Source organism: Emys orbicularis, chromosome 2 (genome assembly GCF_028017835.1).
Source record: "Emys orbicularis isolate rEmyOrb1 chromosome 2, rEmyOrb1.hap1, whole genome shotgun sequence".
NCBI lineage: Eukaryota > Metazoa > Chordata > Testudines > Emydidae > Emys > Emys orbicularis.
Window position 1 is genome coordinate 37,561,401 of NC_088684.1, and position 25,873 is coordinate 37,587,273.

Below are 25,873 nucleotides of genomic sequence, written 5' to 3' on the forward strand. Positions count from 1 at the left end.
AGCCCTCAAGGGTTAACACGTTGTTGTTAATGTAGCCTCACATTCTACAAGGCAGCACAGATGGAGGGAGGGGAGACAGCATGAGAGACAGAGACACACACCCTGTGTGTGTGTGTGTGTGTGTGTGTGAGAGAGAGAGATGGGCATTGCCCTTTTAAGTACACTGACCCCACTCTAAGTACATTGCCTTTTAAAATAGATCAGCAAGTTGAGACAGCAACTGCTGGTAGCAAGCTCCCTCCATCCTGAGCCCTGTCATGTCCTTCCCCTGCTCTATGGAGATGGGGTAAGCGGGGTGCAGGGGTGAGGGGGACACCCTGACATTAGCACCCCTTTTTCCCCACCCCTGCACAGCAAGCAGGAGACTCCTGGGAGCAGCTCCAAGGCAGAGGGCAGGAGCCATAGGCGCCAACTCCCTGGGTGCTCCGGGGCTGAAGCACCCATGGGGAAAAATTGGTGGGCAGCTGTCTCCCCTCCCCCCGCCCCAGCTCGCCTCCACCTCCTCCCCTGAGTGCCCTGTGGCTCCGCTTCCCCCCAAGCTCCCTGCGCTTCCTGCCGCGAAACAGCTATTTCGCAGCAGCAAGCGCTGGGAGGGAGGGGGAATGCAGCGTGCTCGGGGAAGAGGTGGGGCTGGGGCAGGGATTTGGGGAGGAGTCCAATAGGGGCAGGGAGGGGGCAGAGTTGGAGCGGGGACTTTGGGGAAGGTGTTGGAATGGGGGCGGGGCAGGGGTGGAGTCAGTGCCGGTGGCAGAGGAGGGTTGAGCACCCACCGGCACCGCGAAAAGTTGGCGCACATGGCAGTGGTGGGGAGGGACAGCTGAACTGCACAGAGATCTTAGGGGAGTGGGGAGCTGATGGGGGTCTGCCAGTCCACCCTGGTTCCAAGCCCCCACGAGCCAGCTGCAATGGGCTGCTCTTTCTGCAAGCGGTGGACAAAGCAGGCGGCTGCCAAACAACGTTATAAGGGAGCATCGCGCAACTTCAAACTAACATGTTCTCTGATTAATCAGCAACGTAACAACGTTAATCGGGACGACTTTAAGTGAGGAGTTACTGTAAAGATAATTAAAATATCTTGAAACCATGAGTGTTCACAAATCTACTTCCAATGTCTGATGCTATAACATGATTACATAATTTCTGTCCAGTATAAATGAGTGCCCTTTTAAGTTTTGAGAAATACAATTACATCAACGTTGCCATCAGGGTGGATTTGATTTAAATCAAATTAGTGATTTAAATCATGATTTAAATCACTAGTCAGGAAGACTCGATTTAATCATGGATTTCTAGATAAAAGTGCATTCTTGTTGGTTGTTATAACCTTAATACATATTCCTCACAACTCAGAGGTAGATGTAGGTTTCATTTTTAGACGGTACACACTACAGTTTAAATGCATCTAAAATGATAGTATCATAGAGTAACAACTATATTTTTTGCTCAAACATGAGAATTCAAGAATAGTCCAGAAGGAAGACAGGCAGTCCTTAAGAAAGAAGTATGAAATAAAAAACTTTACCAACCCGAAGATCCTGCATGTTCAGACATGTTCTTTTCATCATCTTCAACGCAGCTTCCTCCTGAGGAGGAACACTTCTCATGATGTTTCATTTGGGCAACCAGGCCTTGCATTTCTTTGTTGCACTGTTTGTATTTTGCATGCATGCCTGTCTTACTCACAGGTAGCGGAACTTCATTAAAATATTCCCAAACTGGGTCTCTTTTACTGCCTTCTGCCATTATAGGTTTTCCCTTCTAGTAAGAGAATGGCATGGTAGATCTCAAATTAATGAAGGCTACACTCAGAAAGACCTCAAGACTTCTGGAATATGCTGCTCAAACAGTTTCACTTTTGTTTCTACTGCCTGTCCCTCCCTTCTCGCATTTGTCTCCAGACTTCTCCTTGTCCAGATATATTCCGCTCCCAACAATTTTCTATTCATTGAACTTTTTGAAACTTTTCACTTTTAGAGAGGTAAGGGATTGACTCTGTGTACACAAATTTGCAGAGGGACAATAGGGTTGAGGTCTGTTATTTCTCACCTATAGATATTATTTATCATTTTTGCTGTTAACGAGCATGTTATCTCTGGAGACACAAATCCACAGTTTGAGAACTACAAAACTAAGCATCTCTGATGGTATCTTCTAGACCAGTGGTCTCCAAACTTTTTTGAGCACGCACCCCCTGCCGCGCCGAAGCAAAAAAAAAAAAAAAGCCGCTCCTCCTGCCGTGCACCCCCAAGGATCCTCTTGCACACCCCCTGGGGTGCACACACCCCACTTTGGAGACCACTGTTCTAGACTGAGCACTGAGTCCCATTGGGTAGATAGAAAGATTAACCTAAATAATATATACAGAAGCCCTTGGAACTCCATAAGATTGGGTCCCTATTCCATGAACTATTGGAACTCATTTACAAACCTTTTCTTAAACATTACATGAATATATTGTCTCATAGTATAGAATTAGAATTTATAATCTCTATTCCATGATGAGATATCTTTGAGCTATAATGTATCTTAATTAAAACTATCTTTAGATAGGTTTTTTCCTCAAAAAGCATTTTATCAAAAAAATCCGATTTAAATAAAAACCGATTTTTCTGATTTTTTTTTTTTTTTAAATCATTGATTTTTATCCACCCTGATTGCCATGAAGCAGCAAGTTAGGAAGCTTATTCCTATCAGAGACACAATTATCAGTACAAGGCTTTAAATAGCAAATCATGAGGGGCAGGAGAAACTAAACTTCTTTCATTCTTTTGTATTTCAGGGTCTGCACTGTGACTTTGCTTGCCTAATATTTCATTATTTAGTAAACAAGCCTTCAGAAGAGAGGGTCAAGGAGATCATTGTTAATGCAGTTGAAATTGAGCAGGTGAGCAGACAAGACTGATCGGTACAGTGTCACTGATGGCACAAGAGGATTTTCATGCGTAAAGAAGGTGATGCTGTAGTAGAATTTCCGGAATTCCTAATAAATGACTGGTCCACACATGTGAATCACTGTAAAATTCCAAAACACCACCTACAATCAATCTCTTGGTACTCTTGCTTGTCACAGAATAGAAGGCAGAGATGATTTTTGACAGTACTAGCCAAGTGATTAGTAAAAGCTAACGCCACCACAGGTGGATTTTCTCTTTCATGTTCAGTCACATTTACTTACAGGTAAGATTTTGTTGTTGTTGTTGTTGCTACACATAGGATCTGATCCTGCTCCCCTTGAATTCAACGGCAAAACTTGCATTGATTGTTAGTGAGAATTGGATCGGTCACATAGTAAAAACACCAGTGAAAATTCTCACTGACTCTTTCACAAAATAAATATTAAACATAGAAAGTTGCAAAGAGCTGATCAAAACAGGAGACATTTGCTGTGTTTTTTGTGATGCAAGTTATTTAAGTTGTAAACAACCTCTGGGTCTGATTTCATAGAAACATCACAAACGATATACCACCACCAAGTAAATACTATTTGTTCCCCTTAAGTTGCACTGTCCCTTCTTTAAATGTCACTGTTGTGTTTTACTCCAGGAGTTTTTAACAGAGGCTTTACCAGTAGGGCTGATTGGAATGAATTGCACTTTGATGAAACGGTATATTGAATTTGTGGCAGACCGGTTACTGACAGAACTTGGGTTCTCTAAGGTAAGAAAGTTGAGAGAGATGACACTTCCAAGAAATATTGGCCTGTTAAAATGGCCAAGCAAAGTTGTTTGTGCGCTGCACTAATTTACCACAGGTGTGGGTATCGCACCCATGCTGTACTTATGCGTTCTGCTGTATCTCACACAGAGAACAATGTCAATATACAGATTTCATTATTTGAAACAGAGGAAACCATTGTTTCTCTGGCCAGGGTTGCCCTGTAATTACTACTTGGATTTAATTGGAAGTGTGTGTTGCATTCAGGTGTTCTGATTCTACGAGGCTATAATGAAGTAGAATCATTTATATTCATTGCACAAGGTTAACAGATTAGCATGCCCATCTCTTGGGTGGTCAATATAACGCTGAATTTGCTTAGATGGAAGCAAGTGACCTTTGAAAAATACTGTTACTCTGAGGAAAACAGATCTATTAATAATGCTGACAGGAGAACTTCCTGAGGATAAATCCTTTAATTACACACAGAAAGAAGTGAACCTCTGAAAATAAGTTAAGAGTTGCGTAGAGTTTTTTGTGCTGGATGCATTCATGGTACAAACCCCAAGTAAAAAAACATTAATCAATATATAGGGTAGAGTGGCTCTCTCAGGGTGTGAAAAGTAAACGTTTATATTGCACTGCTTTAGTGGAGTGAGAGCCAAGTCTATTCTAATATCTTGTTTCCTGAGATATTTCATGCTCCCTTGCTGAGTGCTGGTTGCCAGGGTTGGTGGGTTGAGGAGGGGAGACCCAGTCTAGATATTACCTATGAGAAGCTGGAGAATTCCTGCTTTATTTTTACCAAGGGATGTTACCAGTAAGTGGGTGCTGCTGCTTCGAGTGCTGGTCCCTATGTGAATTCCACACATGGGCACGCATGTGCTTCCAGCGCCTGAGATGGGAGATTTGTAGTAAGTAGCGTCTGTTGGTCCTCACATTTGCAGTTGCTCTCCTCATGCTTCAAACTGAGGGCATAAAGGGTGGCACGGACCAATGCCTTTCCAATTCCTTCTTACCACTGCCTAGTTTGACTTCTTTGTGTCCGCATTGATCTTCCTCTACTTACAATATCTGTAATTATATATTGTAAATAGTTTTTAGTAAGTTTAGACCTAGTGTTTAAGTGTGTTAGTATTTTCATAGCTAGTATAATTTGTTTAGTTCTCCGGAGCTTCTCCCCGTGGAAAAGGACTATGCCAAGAGTCCCAGAGTTTAAGAACTGTATCTCCCGCCCTGGTTCCTTCTGCTTCATCAATGAACACTAGCGCTTCCTTTACTGACTTGGGGAGGCTCACTCAAACCTGTGAGGGATGAGACCTCCATCTGTGGAAGCATCTCATGGAGCTGGCCATAAGACCCCATTCAGATGCAGGCTGGGGAGAACCTCAGTATAGTGGCCTTGTTGCGAGTTGTGCCCCTGCTGGGTACAAGCTCTGGACTAGGGGTTTAAAAAATTAAGCATAATAAACTTCTCATAAGAGTAGGGAACATAAGTATAGGCATAAAGAGAGATCTCTATCCAGATTTGCCTCTATGAAAAAGGATCCCTTCCCGTGTTGGTCTAAGTCAGGTAAGTCCTCATTCGCTGGTCCTTAGGGATTAGGTCTGCACAAACGTGTCCAAGAAGGAAAGGTGCAAAGGAAGAAGGATCTAACAGTTCTGGTTTCAACTCCTTCCCCCAGGACAGATTGGCCGTGTCTGAGAGCTTTACACTGTACACCTGGGAGTCAGTGATTCCGGCACACTCTGAGTTCAAGAGTATTGGAGGCCCGGCCCCAGATCCATTGGTCCCCACCTCAGGGACTCCTTGAACTCCAGGAAGAACTGAAACCTTTACCTCTCTGGAACATATTTTTGCTCAGCTCTATTCATAATCTCCTCTGCTGTTGGGCCTGGTCCTTTTTAGAGACATTTCAGTGTCAGGAAAAAACACCTTGAGGAAAAGAAGATCGTCCCCCACTGCATCCACAAGTTAGAGAATTCTTCCATTGGTGCCGCTGGCACCACGGGTAGAACAGGAGCCCACCTTTTCCTTGGATAAATTGAGTGCTCCAGGGGACCCTTCTCCCCAAGGGAGACAAGCCCGGACAGAACCGTTCCTGGCTCTGGGGTTGGGGCACAGACAGGGGTAAGGGAGGCATGACCCTGAAAAGTTTGGGGACCACTTATCTAGACCCATCACCCCAGCCAGTCATGAGGCACGAATCATGGTTTAGCTCATCTTAGTTCTCCACAGAGGTCCAGAATACCACTGAGGATTTGCCTTTTGAGTATAATCTCTTCAGTAAGAAGAGCAATGAGTCAGCAGGTTAGCCCTATAGCTACACTATGCTCTCTTAAGGACTCTAGAACAACTCTCTGCTTCCTGGAGATTTATACCCTGGCCCTGAAGAGAGAGCACCACAAGCAAACCTACAGCCCCAAATCTCTCTTCCCCCCCCCCGGCTCTTTATCACCAGTGCCCTCACAAATCACCTCGCAAATGACAGAAGGTTCAAAGATCCAGGTATACAACTTCCTCTGACTCTGCAACCACTGTCTACCCTCACCCATTATCCAAGAGTTTCGTTGAGAATCACATGCTGATATTGATGCCATGCCGTACTGCCCCGCAGACATTTGGTGGCTGCTACCCACTTCAAACACAACTGGAGGGCAATAACAACAAACAAGTGGGTATTAGAGATCATCTATGCCAGTTAGGCAATATAGTTTGTCTCACCTCCCTATCACAAATCATCTTCTCAGGGACCACTCTCGCGAGAAGATCCTTCATCAGGAGGTGAATTTTGTCTTTCAGAGAGGCACCATAGAACAGGTGCCATCCCAACATCGAGGGAAGAGGGTCTACTCCTCATATTTCATAGTTCCCAAGAAATATGGAGGATGGAGACCAATTCTTGATCTATGCCAATTAAATGTCTTTATTCACAAGTCAAAATTCACATGGTAATACTGGCATCAATAATTCCCTCTCTGGAGAAGAACGCATAGTTTGCAGCCCTCAACATGAAAGATATTTACTTTCATGTGGATATTCACTGGTACCACAGAAGCTTTCTAAGATTCATGGTAGGACAAGAGCACTACCAGTTTAGAGTACTCCCATATGGGCTGGTGACCGCACCCAAGGTCTTTACGAAAGTCATCTCAGTGGTGGCCCAGATGAGGCACAACAGCTACGCCATCTTCCCATATCTGCATGACTGGCTAGTAACATGCTGAACAAGTCAGGAAGCCCAGTTGGCAACCCTGTCCTTGCTCCATTTCTGATGACATTGGGGGTCTGTATAAATAAAGAAAATTTCACTCCCACAAACACTGTAGAATTCATAGGACTGACCTTAGACTCGTCCTCAGTAAAGGCTATCTCCCTTTAAGCAGATTTGAGGCCATGAGCAGTCACTCTTAGACCTCACACTACATTGAGGAGTGTGTTTTTCCCTACTAAGCCGCATGGCTGCATGAGTGTATTTAACATCATTCGCTAGACTCCATCTCTGTTGCCTGCAGGCCTGGTTTTGGTCTGTTTATTCACCGGACAAGGACAACATGAATACCAGGATAACAATACTGTAAAGGTCAGAGCCTTTCTTGTATGGTGGACAAAACCGGACTAGATAGATAGATAGATGTGAGCGGGAATCCCCTTTCTTCCACCCATACTGGACGCAACCATAATCATAGAGGCATCCCTCATAAGATGGGGAGCCACCATGTACAGTCACACTGCACAATGCACATAGTTCCCATGTGAGGCCAGAATGCATATAAATGTACTGGAGAGGAGGGCAGTTCACCTTGCCTGTAATGCATTCCTCCCCCTCATATGGTTCCGTCATATCCAGCTAATGTCAGACAACATGATTGACCGTCCTTTGTGTAAACAAACAGGCTGGAGTGAGATCTCTTCCTCTGTGTATAGAGGCAGTGAATTTATGAGACTGGTGCATCAAGAAGAGCATCTTGCTGTTGGTGACATACTTACCAGGTGTGCAGAAGACTGGCAGAAAATCTCAGCAGGCACTTCTCTGCAGACCGTGAGTGAGAAATACACAATTCAGTCTTGACTGAAATCTTCACCCAGTGGGAAACACCATATTGGGACCTGTTTCCCAGACAAACAAGAAATTCAATCTCTACAGTTGCAGAGCAACATTAGGCTGAGACTCAAAGGGTGATGCCCTTCTGTTATCCTGGACTGACCATCTAAGGTACGTCTTTCCTCCCATCCCCCACTACCTCAGGTTCTATAGAAAATTCGCCACAACAGGGCCAAGGTTATCCTCATCGTATCCAATTGGCCCAGACATTTTTGCTTCTGGACTTCCTATGAACGTCATCCCATCCTCCTACCTATATACGATCTTTTCTGGATCAGGAGAAGGGCAGGATCAGAGATTGCAACCCAGACCCTCTTCATCTCATGGCCTGGTATTTGGATCATCATACCTAAAACGTTCATATTCAGAGGCCATCTGAACTATTCTCAATCGCAGCAGAAAAATCTCCACTAGAAAATGCTCTCTAGCTAAATGGAGGCATTTCTTTATCTAGTCACAATGAAAACAGCGTTCACCAGAATTGGCAGGTATCACTGCCATTTTAGACTATCTCCAGTCCCTCAAGATGTCAGGTTTTTCCATTGGCTAGCTGAAAGTCCACCTGGCAGCAGTCAGTGCCTTCCCTCATCCAGTGAAAAGCCACATTATCTTTACTCACCCTGCCACAATTTGATTCCTCAAAGGACTCATTAGGACCTTCCCACCAGTGACAGTACCCACAGTACATGGGACCTCAGCTTGGTACTCTCAGCTCTTACCTTCAAAATGATGGTCATATGTTCCACGTCATGCCTTTCCATGAAGGTTGCCTTCTTATTTGCCATCAAGTCAGCCAGACGGGTGAATGAACGGGGCGCTCTCATGGCTGATCCGCCGTACACCATATATCACAGAGAAAGTCTGTCTTTATTTCAGAGTTTCACATGAACAAACTTATTCACTTACCAATATTATTCCCAAAACCTCATGTTTTCAGCGAACAAACAAACAAACAAACAAACAAAAAAGACTGCACTCCCTGAATGTCAAATAGGCCTTGGTCTTTTATCTGCAGAGAATGAAACTGAATGGGAAAACACCAAGAATATTTGTCGCCATAACAGAGTGCTCACAAGGACAAATATTATTGACCCGGTGACTCATTAAGTGGATCTCTGGATGCATTATCCTGTCTCATCAGTTGGCACATGTAACTCACCCAGACGGGTATGAGGGCCTACTTTATGAGAGCACAAGCAACCTCAGTGGCATCTCTTTGAGCTGTATCAATGCTGGACGTTTGTAAAGCGGCTATCTGGGGATCCAGCCACAACTTTACAAAGCATTTTGCTCTAGGCCAGGCTTCCATGGCAGATGCAGCTGTGGGCACAATAGTGTTACAGATATCCATACCAACTGCATCCTCACACTTTCCTCCTGTTTGAATACTGCTTACCAGTCACTCATGTGTGGAATATATATAGGGACCAGCACTTGAAGAAGAAATGGAAGTTACCTACCTTTAACTGGAGGTTCTTTGAGATGTGTGGTCCCTATCTGCATTTCAGTACCCGCTCTCCTTCCCCTCTGCTTCAGATGTTATCTAATTCATGGTAAGAGAAGGAACTGGAAAGGTGTCTGTCCAAACCACCCTCGGTTTGAAGCACAAGGAGAGCAACTGTGCATGCATTGACCAACGGACACTACTTGCTACAGATCTCCAGTTTCAGGCACATGGAGCACACGTGTACCCATGTGTGGAATACACATGAGGATCACCCATCTCGAAGAACCCACAGTTACAGGTAAGTAACATCATTTTGTGGATTATTCATGTGGGAATTCATAGGAGCATCATGTTGTCATTTCAGGAACTCCAATTTAATAAAGTTTGCTTTCAGGTCTTTCAAGCAGAAAACCCTTTTGATTTCATGGAGAATATTTCACTGGAAGGAAAAACAAATTTCTTTGAGAAGCGGGTTTCAGAGTATCAGCGCTTTGCAGTTATGGCAGAAACAACAGACAATGTTTTCACTCTGGATGCAGATTTCTAATCTCTCTTCAGAGAGCATCTTGACTTTTTCCCACTCCCCCATCTCACTTCTTGTTGGAAAGTTTTATGTATTTCTTCTGAAGTCTACTAGGATTTTTTTTTCTGGCTTCCTACTTTGTGTGAAGTTATAAATTTACACTTGAATAGACTGTAATTTAGCAATACAATATGTAGGTTATAACCTATAATGTAAATACCTTTTTGCATTGCACCCTGTAAAAAGGTCCTCTTAGAAATTCATACAGCTTCTTAAAGGGATATACAGTAACTCCTCACTTAACGTTGTAGTTATTTTCCTGAAAAATGCAACTTTAAGTGAAACAATGTTAAACGAATCCAATTGTCCCATAAGATTTAATGTAAATGCGGGGGTTAGGTGCCAAGGAAATTTTTTTGGGTCAGACAAAAGGTATTGTACTGTATATTGTACAGTACTGTACTGTGGTTGGGAAGTACCCTGGCTGGGAAGCACCTTTGCAGCAGCAGCGGCAGCTTCCCTGGAGAACAGGCTCGGATTTTGCCGGGAATGCTCCAGGCCCGCCTCTTCCTGTCCCCGCTCCACTCCAAGCCCACCTCTTTTTCTCCCCCCCCCCCACTCCACCTCCTCTCTGGAGCACGCCACATCCCTTCCCCCCCAAAGTCCTAAGTGCCGCCAAACAGCTGTTTAGCGGCGCTTAGGATTTTCTGGGAGGGAGGGGGAGGAGTGGAGACGTGGGGCTTCCCTGCTCCTCCCCCTCCCTCCCAGCACTTCCCGCTTAGGACTTTCTGGGAGGGAGGGGCAGGAGTGGGGAAGCCCTGCGTCTCCGCTCCTCCCCCTCCATCCCAGAAAGTCCTAAGTGCCGCCAAACAGCTGTTTAGCAGCGTTTAGGATTTTCTGGGAGGGAGGTGGAGAAGTGGAGACGCGGCGCTTCCCTGCTCCTCCCGCTCCCTCCCAGAAAGTCCTAAGCGCCTCCAAACAGCTGTTTGGCGGTGGGGGAAGCGCTGGGAGGGAGGGAGGGAGAGGAGGCGGAGAAGTAGAACTTGTGCAATGCTCCCTTGTAAAGTCGCTGCTCTTCCACAGAATCTTACAAGCAGGTAGCCAAACGACGTTATAAGGGAGCATTGCACAACTTTAAACGAGCATGTTCCCTAATTGAGCAGGGACGAAACAACGTTAAGTGGGACAACGTTAAATGGGGAGTTACTGTACTATAAAGAACTTGTTTGACTCATGTTGTTGTGACCATTGGATAAAACTGGCTTTTTTTAAATGGCTGCTATATGTTTTACTGTGCTTTAGTTAAGTTAATTACACCTCTAACTCGATATAACGCTGTCCTCGGGAACCAAAAAATCTTACCGCATTATAAGTGAAACCGCGTTATATCGAACTTGCTTTGATCCGCCGGAGTGCGCAGCCCCGCACCCCCGGAGCACTGCTTTACCGAGTTATATTCGAATTCGTGTTATATTGGGGTAGAGGTGTATTTCTTAATTTGCATCTGTGCCTCACTTTGCAGTATTTTAATCTTGAACCCAGATGAGGTAACACTGCATGTAAATATGTTCCTGCAAACTCTTCTGACAACGGTTTTAAAATGTAAATTCGTGAATCTAGAACAGTGCTTCTCCTTTGTCCCTATGATAGAGTACCCTTCTCCACTGCTTCAAAAACATTAGTAGAGGAAGGAGTGGTGTGTGTTTAGTGGGGTATACAGTATGATTATGGTACGATCTTATCAGATCAGGTGATACAGTTTGCTTGGATTTCCCTGTTAACCTGTCATCTAGCTCAAGCAGCTTTCACGGCACGTGCCAAACCTGGCCTATCAGTAATAGCAGCAAGCGTTCAAGGGAAAATATCCTTCATATAAGATTTGTTTTGTAATATTATAAATCAGGTGGATCTATATTTAAAACTTGAGCCTGTAACGAGACAGAGAAGGAAAAAGTTTTTGGTGGTGTTCAAATCTCAACCTACTTTGTTTAATCCAGTTGCTGCTACTTACATGTTTAGCAGTGTCTTAACAGTAAGCAGACTTACAGCAGCTTTAACCCCTTATTGCACAGGGGTTGTGATCAGCATCTGACATTGAAATATCAATTTCTACATATCTTCTTTATTTTATCCATTCTGCTGGGTATTCTATACTCTCCCATCTTTCTGAATTTCACCAGTATATTTGTAATGTAAGATAGTGTATCGTTCTGATTTTTTCCCCTGGAGGTGTATTTTTTTACTTGAGCCAGATACTGGGGTGATGGTCATCTGTAGAATAGCATGTTCAATGTGCAACATCACAGCATTACAATAGAATTTTCAGACCACAGATAGTCACAATGTACTAGTGTTTTTAAATTATTCTGTCAACACTGTAGTACATTGTGACTATCAGCCCCAACTAGTGAGTGCTGCATAAATGGTGATGTGTGATCTGTAGTACAATCTAGCGTGTGTGTGTATTTTAGTTTATATCACAGGCAACTGCTACCGTATAGGCACAAATTGAGGGGGTGGTTTTATAATTTGACATAGTGACATTTGGTGTAGAAGGAATAACAGTAACAATCCAGCCCAGATTGACAGTGACAAAGTACAGCAGAACCCCATTTTTCTGATTTAATTGGGACCTGGGGCCAGATCGGAAAACTCAGATAATCCAGAGAATGGGTAAGTATGAGGCTGCAGCACCATCTGGCGGTCACAGGAGAGATCTCCTGCTTCTGGAACTGTGTGGGCTGGTTGTTCACTTAATAGGAGAGCCAGATAATGGAGGGTCAGATAAACAGGGTTCTACTGTAGTTACCATCTGAATTATGTGAAGTAAGTCAGGCGTGTCAGTCTAGTTCTGGTGGACAGGTGTCCACATCACAAAAATAAGAATAATTGGCTCCCCCTTGTTCAGAGTCTGAGCAAAGAGGTCAAGGATTTAGCAGGCATGGAAGTAGAACTACTCTTTCTTCTAGAGATGGCCTGTCCAGTCTGGAGGGAGACACATTGGTGGGGCATTGAGGGAAAGCTTGCACCTATGGCTGTACTTGTACCTGTTCTTTGATTAAATAGAGAACTACAACTTCTGGAGCTCTCAATGCAGCATGTTTCATGAGCAGTATGTTCACATGGAAGGAGAAAATGTTAAAACCTGAATGTGACCTGTTTGGGGAAAGGCAACCTCTTTTCTGCTTGTATCATCCTCAACTTGGTGGTATGCGGAGTTTTTTTTTAAGCATTTATCCAATGTTATAATTTAAATTAAGATACTTGATGTTTAGTCCAGGGTATTCACTGTTTTTTATATGGATTTGCTCAGGTCCCTTAGATAAACATAAGATACCAAAGTCCTGTTACAATCTTTATTCAAGTCATGTGTGAAATATTTGTATAGTTTCAGTAACACGGTTCAAAAGATGGTCCTGGCCATGCCAGACTTCCTAAAGAAACGGACGGGGAAATGTCTACGGCTTGCTAGTTCCTTGTTTTATTGCAAAGCCTAAAATGATTTAAATAAAGTTAATAAAGAAATAAACCATGTCTGAACAATGTAATCTAGTGTCTTTGGAGCGCTTGTTTTATTTGGTAGAGGGAAGCTTGGCCTCCATACCTTAGCTCATGATAGGAAACCGAAGATGCACTCCCCACATTTTCTCAGAATCATTCTGTCATGCGGGGCAGGGTTTGCTCTCTCTGCATCTAGCAAGGGGTTTTATCCCTTAAACCTATGGATGTCCCAAAAGCTGTGCAGAGCTTTGGATACCCATTGCCAGGGGGTGAGGATTCTTGGAAATCTACCAAGAGCTTCTCCCTCAGCCCCCTAAAGCCAAAGAACCCCAACCCACTGGTCTCTGTGGTGTTTGGGGCCAGGGAGAGAATGCAGTAGAGCCACTGCTCCCCCAGCATCTATATGAGTGTCTTGACTTCTTGGGCACAGCGTGTTACCTTCATTAATACACACCTACCCCAATACAACGCGACCCGATATAACGTGGGTTCGCATTCAATGCGGTAAAGCTCTGACACGCTGCTTTGAGCAGCATGTTAAGGGGGCTGGGGCCGAGGTCAAGGGATTGGATAAGGGGCAGAGGGTCTCGGGCAGTCAGGGGCTCCCCCCCCCCTGGGTTTGGGAGGCAGGAGCTGTGGAGGGGGCACTTTTGGGGGCCCTGCAGTCCCAGAGTGGTCCGGGGGATTAGCGGGGGGCTGGGAGCAGCCCGCTCCACTTCCCTTGCCCCGGCCCCAGCCGTGTCGCTCGGGGGAGGGGGCTTGGGGGAAGGGATCCCCCCACACTCACCGGCAATGGCGGAAGCAGAGCAGCCCTGCCCCAGCCCGCTGCACTCCGCTTCCCGCCGCAGGTGAGTGCGGGACCTTTCCCCAACCCCCCAGCTCCCCAGCGACACGGCTGGGGCCAGGGCAAGGAAAGCGGAGCAGGCTGGGGCTGCGTCGCTCCGCTTCCTGCTGCCGGTGAGTGCGGGGAGGTTGGGGAAAGGACGCTCTCCGCGGCTGGGAGGTGGCAGAGTGGAGCGGACTGGGGCCAAGTTGCTCCGCTTCCTGCCGCTGCCGGTGAGTGCCTGTCAGGGGGCGGGGTGTGTGGATAGGGGTCGGAGCAGTCAGGGGACAAGGAGCAGGGAGGTTGGGTAGGGGGTGGAGTCCTGGGGGTGATTAGGGACAGAGGTCTCTGGAGGGGGCAGTCAGGGAACAAGGAACAGGGGGGGCAAAAGCAAGTTCGATATAAAGCGGTCTCACCTATAACGCAGTCAGATTTTTTGTCTCCCGAGGACCGCGCTATATCGGGGTAGAGGTGTACCTAATGGAGGGTGGTAATGTTACTCACTGTTTGTTCCCTACTAGGAGTATTTGACAGAGTCTCTATAGCTGAGTCTTTAGGGCTCCAGAGCTGATAAGTCTGCACTAGATTCCTTTAGGTACCCACATTCCTTTTCATATTTTGTTCTCCCTGCAACCATTGATAGCTAATGAACAAACCCCTGCCCTCAGTAACCTGTCCCTTATGTCTCTCTGGGAATTGGCCTTTGAGATAATGAAACATTGTGGCGTTATTGACATAAACTGTGACCGTATAGATTATTGTTGCAACCAGGGTCCTATGGTTGCACCAGGTCTTGTACAGAGGAGGCCAAATGGGGTGTCTATGGGAAGGTTGTAGATTGCTGGTTATGATTATGCTGTCTGTATGTGTGTATCATTTTTGTATTCGAAGTTATGAATATTGGCTATGTACTTGTTTGATTCTAAGTAGCCTCAGTGAAGCATTTGGTCAGCTTCTTGAGAAAGGACTATTCTCAGTAAGTGCCCAATCAAGAAACACTTATCTGACAATCGACTTTGGGAGATGCCAATCCACATCTGAGCTTTCCTGGGAACGTTCAAACTAACATATAAACAATGGCGTCGGCCTGCAAAAAGCTGAATCATTCATAGACATGTGACTTGCCCAGGTGACTGCAAACTCCATCTTGTTGAGGGGATTTTACACAGGAGAACAAAGGGGTTTCCACCCACAAGAGAGAGACTATAGAAGGCCCTGGAAACCCCTCCATTTTGTCTTCAGCTGGCTCAAAAGATAGCCTCTCCACCCCCAAAGAGATGCCTGAAAGAAACTGGAACAAAGGACAGTAACTATGGGAGTGTGAGTGGTTGCTGGATCTAGACTAGGAAGGAGCCTAGTCTGTGAAAGAAGCTTTTTGGAACATCTGTGAGGGTGAGATTTACCTGCATTTAGTTTCTTACTGTATTAGGCTTAAACTTGCGTATTTTTGTTTTATTTTGCTTGGTAATTTATTTTGTTCTGTCTGTTATTACTTGGAACGACTTAAATCCTACTTTTTATACTTAGTAAAATCACTTTTTGCTTATTAATTGACCCAGAGCAAGTAATTAATTCCTGGCGGAGCAAACAGCTGTGCATATCTCTCTTTCAGTGTTATAGAGGGCGGACAATTTGAGTTTACCCCGGGGTGGCCAACCTGAGCCTGAGAAGGAGCCAGAATTTACTAATGTACATTGTCAAAGAGCCACAGTAATACATCAGCAGCCCCGCATCAGCTCTCCCCCCACTCCCTCTTCCCAGTGCCTCCCACCCACCGGTAGCCCCGTCAATCAGCACTTCCCCCTCCCTCCCTGCACCTTCCGATCAGCTGTTTCATGGCATGCAGGAGGCTCGGGGGGGAGGAGCGAGGGCATGGCAGGCTCAGGGGAGGGGGCAGGAAGGGGTGGAGTGGGGGCAGGGCCTGTGGCAGAGCCAGGAGTTGAACAGTGAGCACCCCCGGCACATTGGAAAGTTGGCGCCTGTAGCACCAGCTCCGGAGTCTGTGCCCATACAAGGAGCTGCATATTAACTTAAGAGTCACAGGTTGGCCACCCCTGGTTTACCCGGTATAAGCTTTATACAGAGTAAAACAGATTTATTTAGGGTTTGGATCCCATTGGGAACTGGGTCTTAAGCTGTTTTCAGTTAAGCCTGCAGCGTTTGGGGGATGTGGTTCAGATCTGGGTCTGTAGCAGGCTAACGTGTCTGGCTTAACAAGACAGGGTACTGAAGTCCCAAGCTGCCAGGGAAAACGGGCTCAGAGGTAGTTTCAGCACATCAAGTGGCATTACCAAGGGGGTTTCTGTGACCCAACCTGCCACAAACATATTCTCCCAATTTTGTATATACATGTACGTAAAACCTGTTTAATATTATTGAAAACTACCTGAGTGCATGGAGAGGAGACTGGATCTCAAGATCACTCATTAACCCTGGTTCCATAAGTCCCTGTGGCACTTACGATACATTCAGTTTTCTGTTTGTGTAGGAAGCAAGATTACTGCAGAGCCTAGTTCTACTGCATTGCAGTGCATACACCTCTGCTTGCCAGTGAGTCAGTTATGGATTTTTTTTTTATAGACACTTTGAAAGCCTCTAAAAATGAAAACAAGGTTTTTGCCTTGTACGTGCCCAAATCCTCTCACTTTTGCAAAGAAATGTTCACTTTTTTCCAACCCTTCTGAATTTGAAAGCTAAAAAGGAGTGGGACAATAAGTTCTTCTAGTGTGTGTGATAGTCTGCTGCACTATCCATGAAGAGCATATTATTGGCGTTAAAGATCCAGTAGCATTGGCCCATCAGAGCCATTCCAGGTTCTAGCTGGTTCTCTAGATAGTGTGTTTTCAACCGAAAGAACACTCCCAAGACAGCAAGATGTTCTAGACTGCTGACCTGAAGTCAATAATTCTGGTATCTGTGGCCATTCACTGGTTCAATTTATCTCACTACTGTACACTTCTTTGCCCTTGTGATTAATTTCTAGATCTGTGACTGGTAAGGAGTAAAGGAACAAGAGGTTAAATTTAGGCCTGTTATAGGCATTTGATCAGTCATAATGTAAGATAATTTTTTAAATGTCCCTGTATGCAATAATGGAGAGAATTTGTGAAGGTGCAGGGCCCTGTTCTGTTGTGTGTAGAAAGCCCTGGAAGGGAAGGCCTCAGATTGGATACAGCAGTGATGAATGAATATGGCGCCTAGACAGCTTGTTCGGCCACTTTTGCTCTGATGCAAGTTCCCTTGCAGCAGGTGTGGGTGACAGCAGAATGAAGCAATGCCTAGACCTAGCACAGCCACACACACACACACACAATCCACATATTGCAACACAACAGTCTATCCCTGCCGTGCTGCCATTACCTGGGCTACTGTCCTCTGCTGTATGTTAAATGCATGGAACACAGTCTTTCTGCACACTGTCTTTCCATACCGTGCAGCAGGCAGGGTCATTTGGCCCTTAGTTACTGTTGCATTATATTTTACAATATGAACTAATGACCCAGAAGTGACACATTAAAACCAAATAAATTATCACTGACAGGAGCTAAGGGGTTAATAACAGCATGTTCCACAGAGGGATTGAATTGGTTTTCAAGTGTGTTTGTATCAGTGACCATTTTAAACGATCTGTTTGACACAACAGCATTTTTAATATAACTGAAAGAGCACGGGAGGTTATTTTAATTAAAGGGAGGTGGTACAAAGCAATGTATCTAGTTCCCTCCGATTGCCACCATTTTATAGATTAACCTTCCCCAGTTACTTGTAAGATCAAACAGTAAATTTATCATTATATGTATTATAATGGTGCCCACTGGCCCTAATCCAGTATCATGGCTCCATAGTACTGTGCCTTATGCATACAACAGGAAGATGGTTCCTAACCCAATTTATGCTGCTAAACTGTGTTGTCTTTATTTGTTTTAAAGCTTTAACAGAGAATCAGGATTTTAAGCATATACCGCTGCAATTCTAAGGTGTGCTGTATCCTGTGTGAATGCAGTGCGACAGGAATTCCTGACAAAACACTCCAGTTTCCTTGTGTCATGCTATCAGATTTTCCTGCTTTTGCACATTATTAGACTACCTGTCTGGCATCCTTGACAATCGCTCCCCAGCCTCCACTAGATGCTAAGTGTTCTTCCTGGCCCTTCTTCATATGTTCAGCCAATGAATTATGTTCAGTTTTTCCTTATGGTGGAGCACTTGAGCTAATAAATAAAATATTGGTGTCTCAGTCAGTAAGAGTCTCTGGGTTAGTGCTCATGTAGGGAGAGAAGCATTTAATAGTCTAATAAAAAGTTAAATTAGAAGAAGTTCAGGTTTCACTAATTTGGGTCTTTTTTAAAGCAAATTGAGCATCTTAAAGTGTGACCAAAAGGATTGGTGTTTGCTTTTGACCTTAGGAGTAGAGTGAAAAGTGATGTTGGAAACTTTATCAGTTAAGAAAGTTCATTCCCACCCTGACAAATTTGGATGAGAAGGGAGGTGTAGAAAGTCATGAAACAAAACGAAGTCAGTACTAATCAACACAGCACACAAACCTTTTGGTATTAAGAAATGCTATTTTATGATTAACAGCTGTAGGTCACAACAGTGTTACTGAACTGTCATCACCAATCATTGCTTTACATGAAATGGCTATTGAACAATCGAATAATTTTCTACTTGCATCACATGTTGTGCAGTGCTAGTAATATGTGGGTAATAAAACACAAGATGTCAAAGCACAAGTCCAATGCCTGGGAAACAAATCACCATATCAACCAAAAGTTACAAATAATGTTAATTGTATCCTTCCTTGTGTTCTGCATCTTGACACAGTGGGAAGGTGTGGGGGTGTGTGTGCATGCGCCAATGAAACTGAGGGCTATGCCTGTGGGAGTTCTAACTCCTGGTAGGACCACCCATACAGAGGTCAAAGGGTAGACACCAGATGAAAAGCCCATGGGTCCTCCAGGTTGAGGGTTGAGCAACAGGCCAACAACCTGTTCTCATAAACCAGTTAAGTTATAGAAACACAACAAAGTTGCCATTTTGGCAAACAGCATGATGTAAAGGAATGGTGAAGCCTTGTTCATTCTCTAAGTAACATCTGAGAGCACAGGAAAGATTCAGATCAGACTTATTGTATATGCTAGCCATAAACCAAGCCACCCACCATTTCTAATTTAAAATATTGCATGTAAAATTAAATTTAATATTCTATCTACTATATGTCGATCTTTACTCCTTCCATGCCCAGAGAGAACCTGGTCCCACTCAATTTGCCCACTGCCCATTCCTCAGGCAGGAGACCCAGTGCAGTGCCAGGGATCAACAGGTGGTAATTCCAGTGATGAAGTCCTTATGCTTTGGAGTTACATGCCATGACAACTGCTGGGGTGAAAGGAACTGAGCAGGTGGCGGGTCGGCAGGGACTTATATACACCTCCATAAAGGCCCCACTCTAGGGGTCCCCACAGCCGATCCGACGGGTACCGCTAGGGGAAAAGCTTACCGGTGATTGTGCACGCGGCGCGCGCACACACCTATTAGAATGGACATGAACAACACATCTCTAAGAACCACAGTTACGAGAGGTAAGTAACCGTTTTTTCAAAGGTCTTTGTTGGTTTCCCTTTGTTGGTTATTTTGGTTGTTTTATTCCCATCGTATTCTCTCATCTGTCATCCAGAGATTTTATTTATTATATATATATATATATATATATATATATATATATATATATATATATATATATATATATATATATATATATAAATAAATAAAATGTGTGCTAATTTTTAATCTCCCCAGTTACGTGACATGTAATTTTTAGTTTTGTTCACTGCAGATCTGAAGTTTGATATTATACGTGGTAATGGTTAGATTATTTGGTCTCTTTTGCTAAGGACTCAGGAGTGCGTGCTTTAAAAACTAACTGGAGTTTTCTAACCCTTCCAAGGCTTGGACTGAGGATATAGTTTTGTTTGCTCTGAGCATCCTCAACTGCTATTTTCACCACTTCTATTTCCTCCCACCCCTCTCAGCCTTGTGACTTTTGGATAGTAGGGGCTGTGGCAAGGTCTCTCCACTGAAACAGTGTGAATTATAGGTGCCATAACTAGGCAGCCATTTCTGTTGGCTAAAGTTATAGATAAATTATTCTATGAGAGAACTCCATGGTTCAAATGTTCTTAGGGTTAATTGTCTTCCTGAACTATTGAAATGCTGTTGTTCTAGCAGGAAAGCTGTGGCAGAAAGGAGCCAGGCTTGTTTAGCAGACCTGTAGTCTCGTCCTCTGGTACAAGAACACTAGTTGTTTCTACGATATGACAGGAAGGGCCACGTTCTTAAAAAGAGGAGGCTTGAGGTGCATACAAAAACAACTGGCACTGAGTCTATCGGACTCAGGGCTGGTCCACACTAAGCCCCCAGTTCGAACTAAGATACGCAACTTCAGCTACGTGAATAACACGCGGCAGGCAGGCTCCCCCGTCGACTTCGCCTACTCCTCTCGCAGAGCAGGATTACCGGCGTCGACGGCGAGCACTTCCGGGATCGATTTATCGCGTCTAGACAAGACGCGATAAATCGATCCCAGAAGATGGATTGCTTGCCGCTGAACCAGCGGGTAAGTATAGACGTACCCTCAGTGTTGCCACGAAGGGTTTTACTGAGGCTCGTTAGGCTTGGATAGATTCAGTTTTCTGACTGTCTGTCCATAGGGGATGGTCTATAGCATTATGTAGGAAATGATAAATGTTTTCTATGTCTTTTTAACTATGCTGTAGAATTTACAAAATTAAATCCGTTCTATTAGATCATTAAAAACCTCTAAAAAGAATATTATTCTCTACTACACTCTAGGTTTTAGAGTAGTTTTTATAGAACCTCATTACAGCTCTATAGAATTATATTGGTTTAGTGCCTGTTAAATTAAGTTTTCCATAAGGGTGTGTGATAGGGTGTGCACTCCACACTAGCCCTGATGGAGTTAACGAGGGCCTGAGAAGGCCAATTGGGTTATCTGGAGTCACCTGGAAGAGGGAAGGTCAGAGTTAATTAAGAGAGAAGCCCAGCTAGGACAGCAATGTAAAGCCAGGAGCCTGAAAACAGAAGAAAGCTGCAGTCACTCCTTGTGATGAGGGAGGTCATCAGGGACAAGGAGGAAGTCCAGGGTGAGAGTTAAGTCCTGAGATCCTGCCTGTGAGTATGGAGTCTAGCAAGAGGCTAGGAGGGGGTGAAGTAACCATGGGGAGTAGAGTAGGCTCCCATGGTAAACCCAGAAATAGACAAGTGATGACAGAAAGCTGTGTAGGAAGGAGCTCAGGGAAAAAGCAATAGGGACAGGGATTGAGCAGACCTGGATTGCTGGTGATAGAGTCCCGGAACTTGGTTTAGCAGACACGCCTAGGTTCCCCTGACAGCCACTGGTATAGTGGCACAGAGCCCCGAGCCAAGGTTGAACATTGTCCGGAGCAGGCCGTCCACAGGGGAAATTCTTCCCTGCCCATCTCTAGCCATTTTAAATCCATTTTTGCACTGTAGGATTTAGCAGATGGGAGAATCCAGCCATTGGGCCTGATTCTCCTTGTTCACATAGTAATTCTAAACCAGTGCATCTCTTTTAATTCCAGTGGAGCGATTTCTTATTCATCTCAGTACAAGCAAGAGGAGAGTCAGATGTACCGAGTGCAGGGTGGGAGTGTCTCTTCCTTCTCTTAGGGCAGAAGGCTGCCTGGAAAGCAGGGGTTTGGAGAGAATTTCTCTTTCGAGTTCTGGGCTAAGATAAAAAGAAACTTGGGTTGGGAAAGCATGATGAGAAGATGAGCCTTCTGTGGGCTTCCTGGAGAGGGAAAGTTAGGAAACAAAAGGGAATTTTCTTTGAGACGTGTCTCGGGTAAGGAATTTTCTTCAGTATAGTTAGCTGTGGCTGTGAGTTGGCTTGAATTAATCAGATATATGTTAGTGAGTGGAGGAGTTAATTTATTCTAACAGCAGTTTGGTAAAGAAGTTCAATCCTTGGTTGCAAATTGGACAGAGGGGGGAAAAAAGAGAGCTACTGATGAGCTAAACTGAATTTAAAATAGTGGTGCAGCCTGTGTTTGATTTATAGATAGTTACAAAATGTTCATTTACAGATAGACTGAGACTATCACTGTGTGTCAAGCCCTCTCATTTCCCAGGACCAGGACAGCAAAAGGAAGTCTTCAGGGAATCCCAAAGTTCAGCAGGGAACTTGGAAGTCTACAAGCAGCTACCAACAATTTCAAGGCTTGCAGGGTCAGATCCAATATAAAATTATTCCTATTATGTAAAGCAAATGCCTTTGGAGAGGAATATAAATGCTATGAAGCATTTTGAGCTCTGCGTTCTTTATTAGAGGCTGAACTGAGACAGTGAATTAGAAATCAGAGGCATATTACAGAAATGAACTTCAACCAGTTCAAGACATCTTAAATAGAGCAGGTTATAAAAGGTGGTGATGTTTCTGCATTATAATAGGAAATATTCCTGCCATTTGATGAGAGACTTACTCATCTTTTATTGATTCCTTGAGTGCTTAAGAGGTAAAGAGTTAAACAATAGCATAATAGGCTGCCTATAGTCTTGAATGTGTTTACTGAGCAGTTCCACCCCTCATTCATATTACGTGTAATTGTATTCCTGAAGCAGAGGATATTTTTATTTGTACAACCCCTCCTTAAGTTGTTTCACTCATTATAATGGTGGTGTTTCCCATGTTTATTCATCACTCAATACGTTAATGGAAGTGGTTGTAGGGAGTTTGTCTTTAACATTTATTAGACATTTTTATTAATGTATAGGTCACATTTTTCAGCTAAACACTCTGGAGGAGACCTTTCCCAATTCATTTCTAGGTGACTTGGTTTCCTTGAAACCCACTTCCTCCAGCAACATTTCCATGGCTGACCTTTACTCTGGTGCAATCTACTTCACCCTTTAGACCCTACCTCATTCTCATATCTAAAAATCTGTCCTCCCAAGTCTCATACACAATATATATTTTGTGGAGGCAACAAAGAAGCCTTCTATGTGTTGCCTCATCTTTAACTGGCTTTTGGCCTTCTGGGTGCATAGAAGCCTTTGGGCCAAAGATGCGGCTTGCCATGGTGAGCCCTTACAGTGCAGGTTGGCAGTGATGTTGACAAAATGCAGGGATGCTCTAGGTTCTACTGCATGTTGATCCTGTGTTGGCTGGTTCCCCTGGAGGACACTGACAACAGCCTTTCATTGCCACAGTCTGCTGAGGAGGATAAACAGTGCTCCTGAGCATGCCAGAGGGGAGTGTGTGCAAAACAGCACTGGAGGTCTGGCATAGAATCATAAAATGTAGGGCTGGGGGGGACCGCAAGAGGTCATCAAGTCCTTGCTTTGAGGCAGGACAGGTGTTTGTCCAGACTGTTCTTAAAAACTTCCAGTGATGGGGACTCCACAGCCTCCCTTGGATGCCTATTCCAGAGCTTAATTATGCTTATAGTTAGAAAGCTTTTCCTAATATCTAACCTAAATCTGCCTTGCTGCAGATTAAACCCGTTAATTCTTGTTCTACCATCAGTGGACACGAAGAACAATTGGTCCTCATCCTTTTTGCAACAGCCCTTAACATGTTTGAAGACTGTTATCGGGTCCCCCCGAGTCTTCTTTTCTCAAGACTCAACATGCCCAGTTTTTTAAACTTTTCCTCAAAGGTCAGGTTTTATAAACCTTTTATTATTTCTGTTGCTGTTCTCTGGACTCTCTCCAGTTTGTCCACATCTTTCCTGGAGTGTGGTACCCAGAATTGGATACAGTACTCCAGCTGAGGCTCCAGCACCAGTAGAGTGGGGAAGTTGCCTCCCATGTCTTACATAGGACACTTCTGTTAATATTCCCCAGAACGTTAGCCATTTTCGCAACTGAATCACATTGACTCATATTCAATTTGTGATCCACTATAAGCCCCAGATCCTTTTTCAACAGTACTACCACCTGGCCAGATAGTCCCCATTTTGTAGTTGTGCATATGATTTTTTTCCTTCCTCTGCACTTACGTTTATTAAATTTCATCATGTTGATTTCAGACCAATTCTCCCATTTGTTAAGGTCCAGTTGAAATCAAATCCTGTCCTCAAAAGTGCTTGCAACTCCTCCAGCTTGGTGTTATCTACATATTTTATAAGCATACTCTCCACTCCATTATCCAAGTTAATAATGAAAATATTGAATAGTACTGAACGCAGGACTGTGGAACCCCACTAGATGCATCCTCCCAGTTTGACTTCAAGCCACTGATAACTACTCTTTGAGTACTGTTTTTCCGCCAGCAGTGCACGCACCTTACAGTAGTTGCATCTAGACCACATTTCCCTAGTTTGCTTATGAGAATGTCATGTGAGACACTATCAAAAGCCTTACTACAATCAAGATATATCACGTCTATTGTTTTACCCACCCCCATCCATTAGGCCAGTAACTTTGTCAAAGAAGGAAATTAGGTTGGTTTGGCATGATTTGTTCTTGACAAATCCATGCTGGCTATTCTTAATAACCCTATTATCCTGTGGGTGCTTACAAACTGATTGTTTAATAATTTGTTCCAGTATTTTTCCAGGTATCAAAGTTAGGCTGACCGGTCTATAATTCCCTGTGTCCTCTTTGATGATCCAAGAACAGGGTCAGCATAGAAATATCAACTGCTGGAAGGGTGGGGACCCAGAAGGAGGGAAGAAAGGCAGTTAGCAAGGTGAGTCCTTGATGAAAGAGCCCAGAGCTTTTAGAAGAAAAGAGGCCCCACCCATTAGGCTGCCAGAGTCTCCTCTGCAATTATCCTTACAGAATGGCCAGGGGCTCATTGTGACTAAGAGCTTTTGTATGGACAGCAGGCCCATTATTCTTCCTAAGATGGTTGAAAGAAAAACCATGAGGGAGATGGTAAGACAGCAGGTCTTTTACATCCCTCCCCATCTCTCCACTGTGAGTTTCCTTGCTGGACATAGTCCTTGAGGAAACCCCAGATGAATTTTGATAGAACGATGCCTGTGAGTGTTCTCACATTTGCAGCCTTTAACGTGTTCCTGGAGTGGGGGGCAAGAGGTGGCACTTAATGTCCCTGGCACATTAGTTGGGTGATTTTCCTTTTCATGGTTCCCCCAAGGACATGGGCAATGTGAGGCATTGCTGGGCCATTTCTTAGTCTCCTGGACAAGGACCGGACCACAAGGTTCCACAAGGACGGGACCACTATTGCTTATTTATATATTGAACTGGACACTGACACAGGAAGCTTGGATTCCTAAGGACAAGATCATTGCACTAAGGGAACATATGGCAAGATTTAAAAAAGGAGGCCAAGGTAATGTGGAAGAAAAGCTACCCTCTTGTGTTTCCTTGTGCACAGTGGTTGTGCACTGTATTTCCTCCTCGTTTCTTCTTCCACTGCTTTTTTACAGTCACACCCACTGCTTCATCTAACTACATTTTTTTTGAGGGCAGGCTGGGGCACCTTATTTGGTTTCCTTTTCTCATCATAACTCTGTGTGTTAACCAGCCTTCTGTGCCATTGTATGCTGGAGGGCAACATACAGCCCTTAGGAAATATAGGATTATAAAATAATCAATCACTGATGTCATCAGTCACAGGGTTTGCTTTAATGCTTTATTTACTGTATCCTGTATCCCATCATGGTGTCATTTCCCTAACTCACTGCCACAGGCTACTAGTCCAACAAAAAACTCAGTCAAAATACATAGGGGAAATTTTGTGCACAGTTGCTGAGCTATTGTAGAAGATGTCATGCTACAAATTTGGCTAATTACTGTATCTGTTTTCA

At 44.3% G+C, this 25,873-nt stretch overlaps 1 protein-coding gene across 1 annotated transcript in view; it reads left to right on the forward strand.

The window, feature by feature from the left end:
- RRM2B (ribonucleotide reductase regulatory TP53 inducible subunit M2B) overlaps window positions 1–9,754 on the forward strand; it is a 36,301-nt gene extending 26,547 nt beyond the window's left edge. Inside the window, exons 7-9 of the mRNA XM_065399179.1 lie at window positions 2,780–2,884; window positions 3,544–3,657; window positions 9,602–9,754. Coding sequence (XP_065255251.1) covers window positions 2,780–2,884; window positions 3,544–3,657; window positions 9,602–9,754 — 372 coding nt within the window. The remainder of the gene's footprint in view (window positions 1–2,779; window positions 2,885–3,543; window positions 3,658–9,601) is intronic.
- The last annotated feature ends 16,119 nt before the right edge of the window (window positions 9,755–25,873 follow it).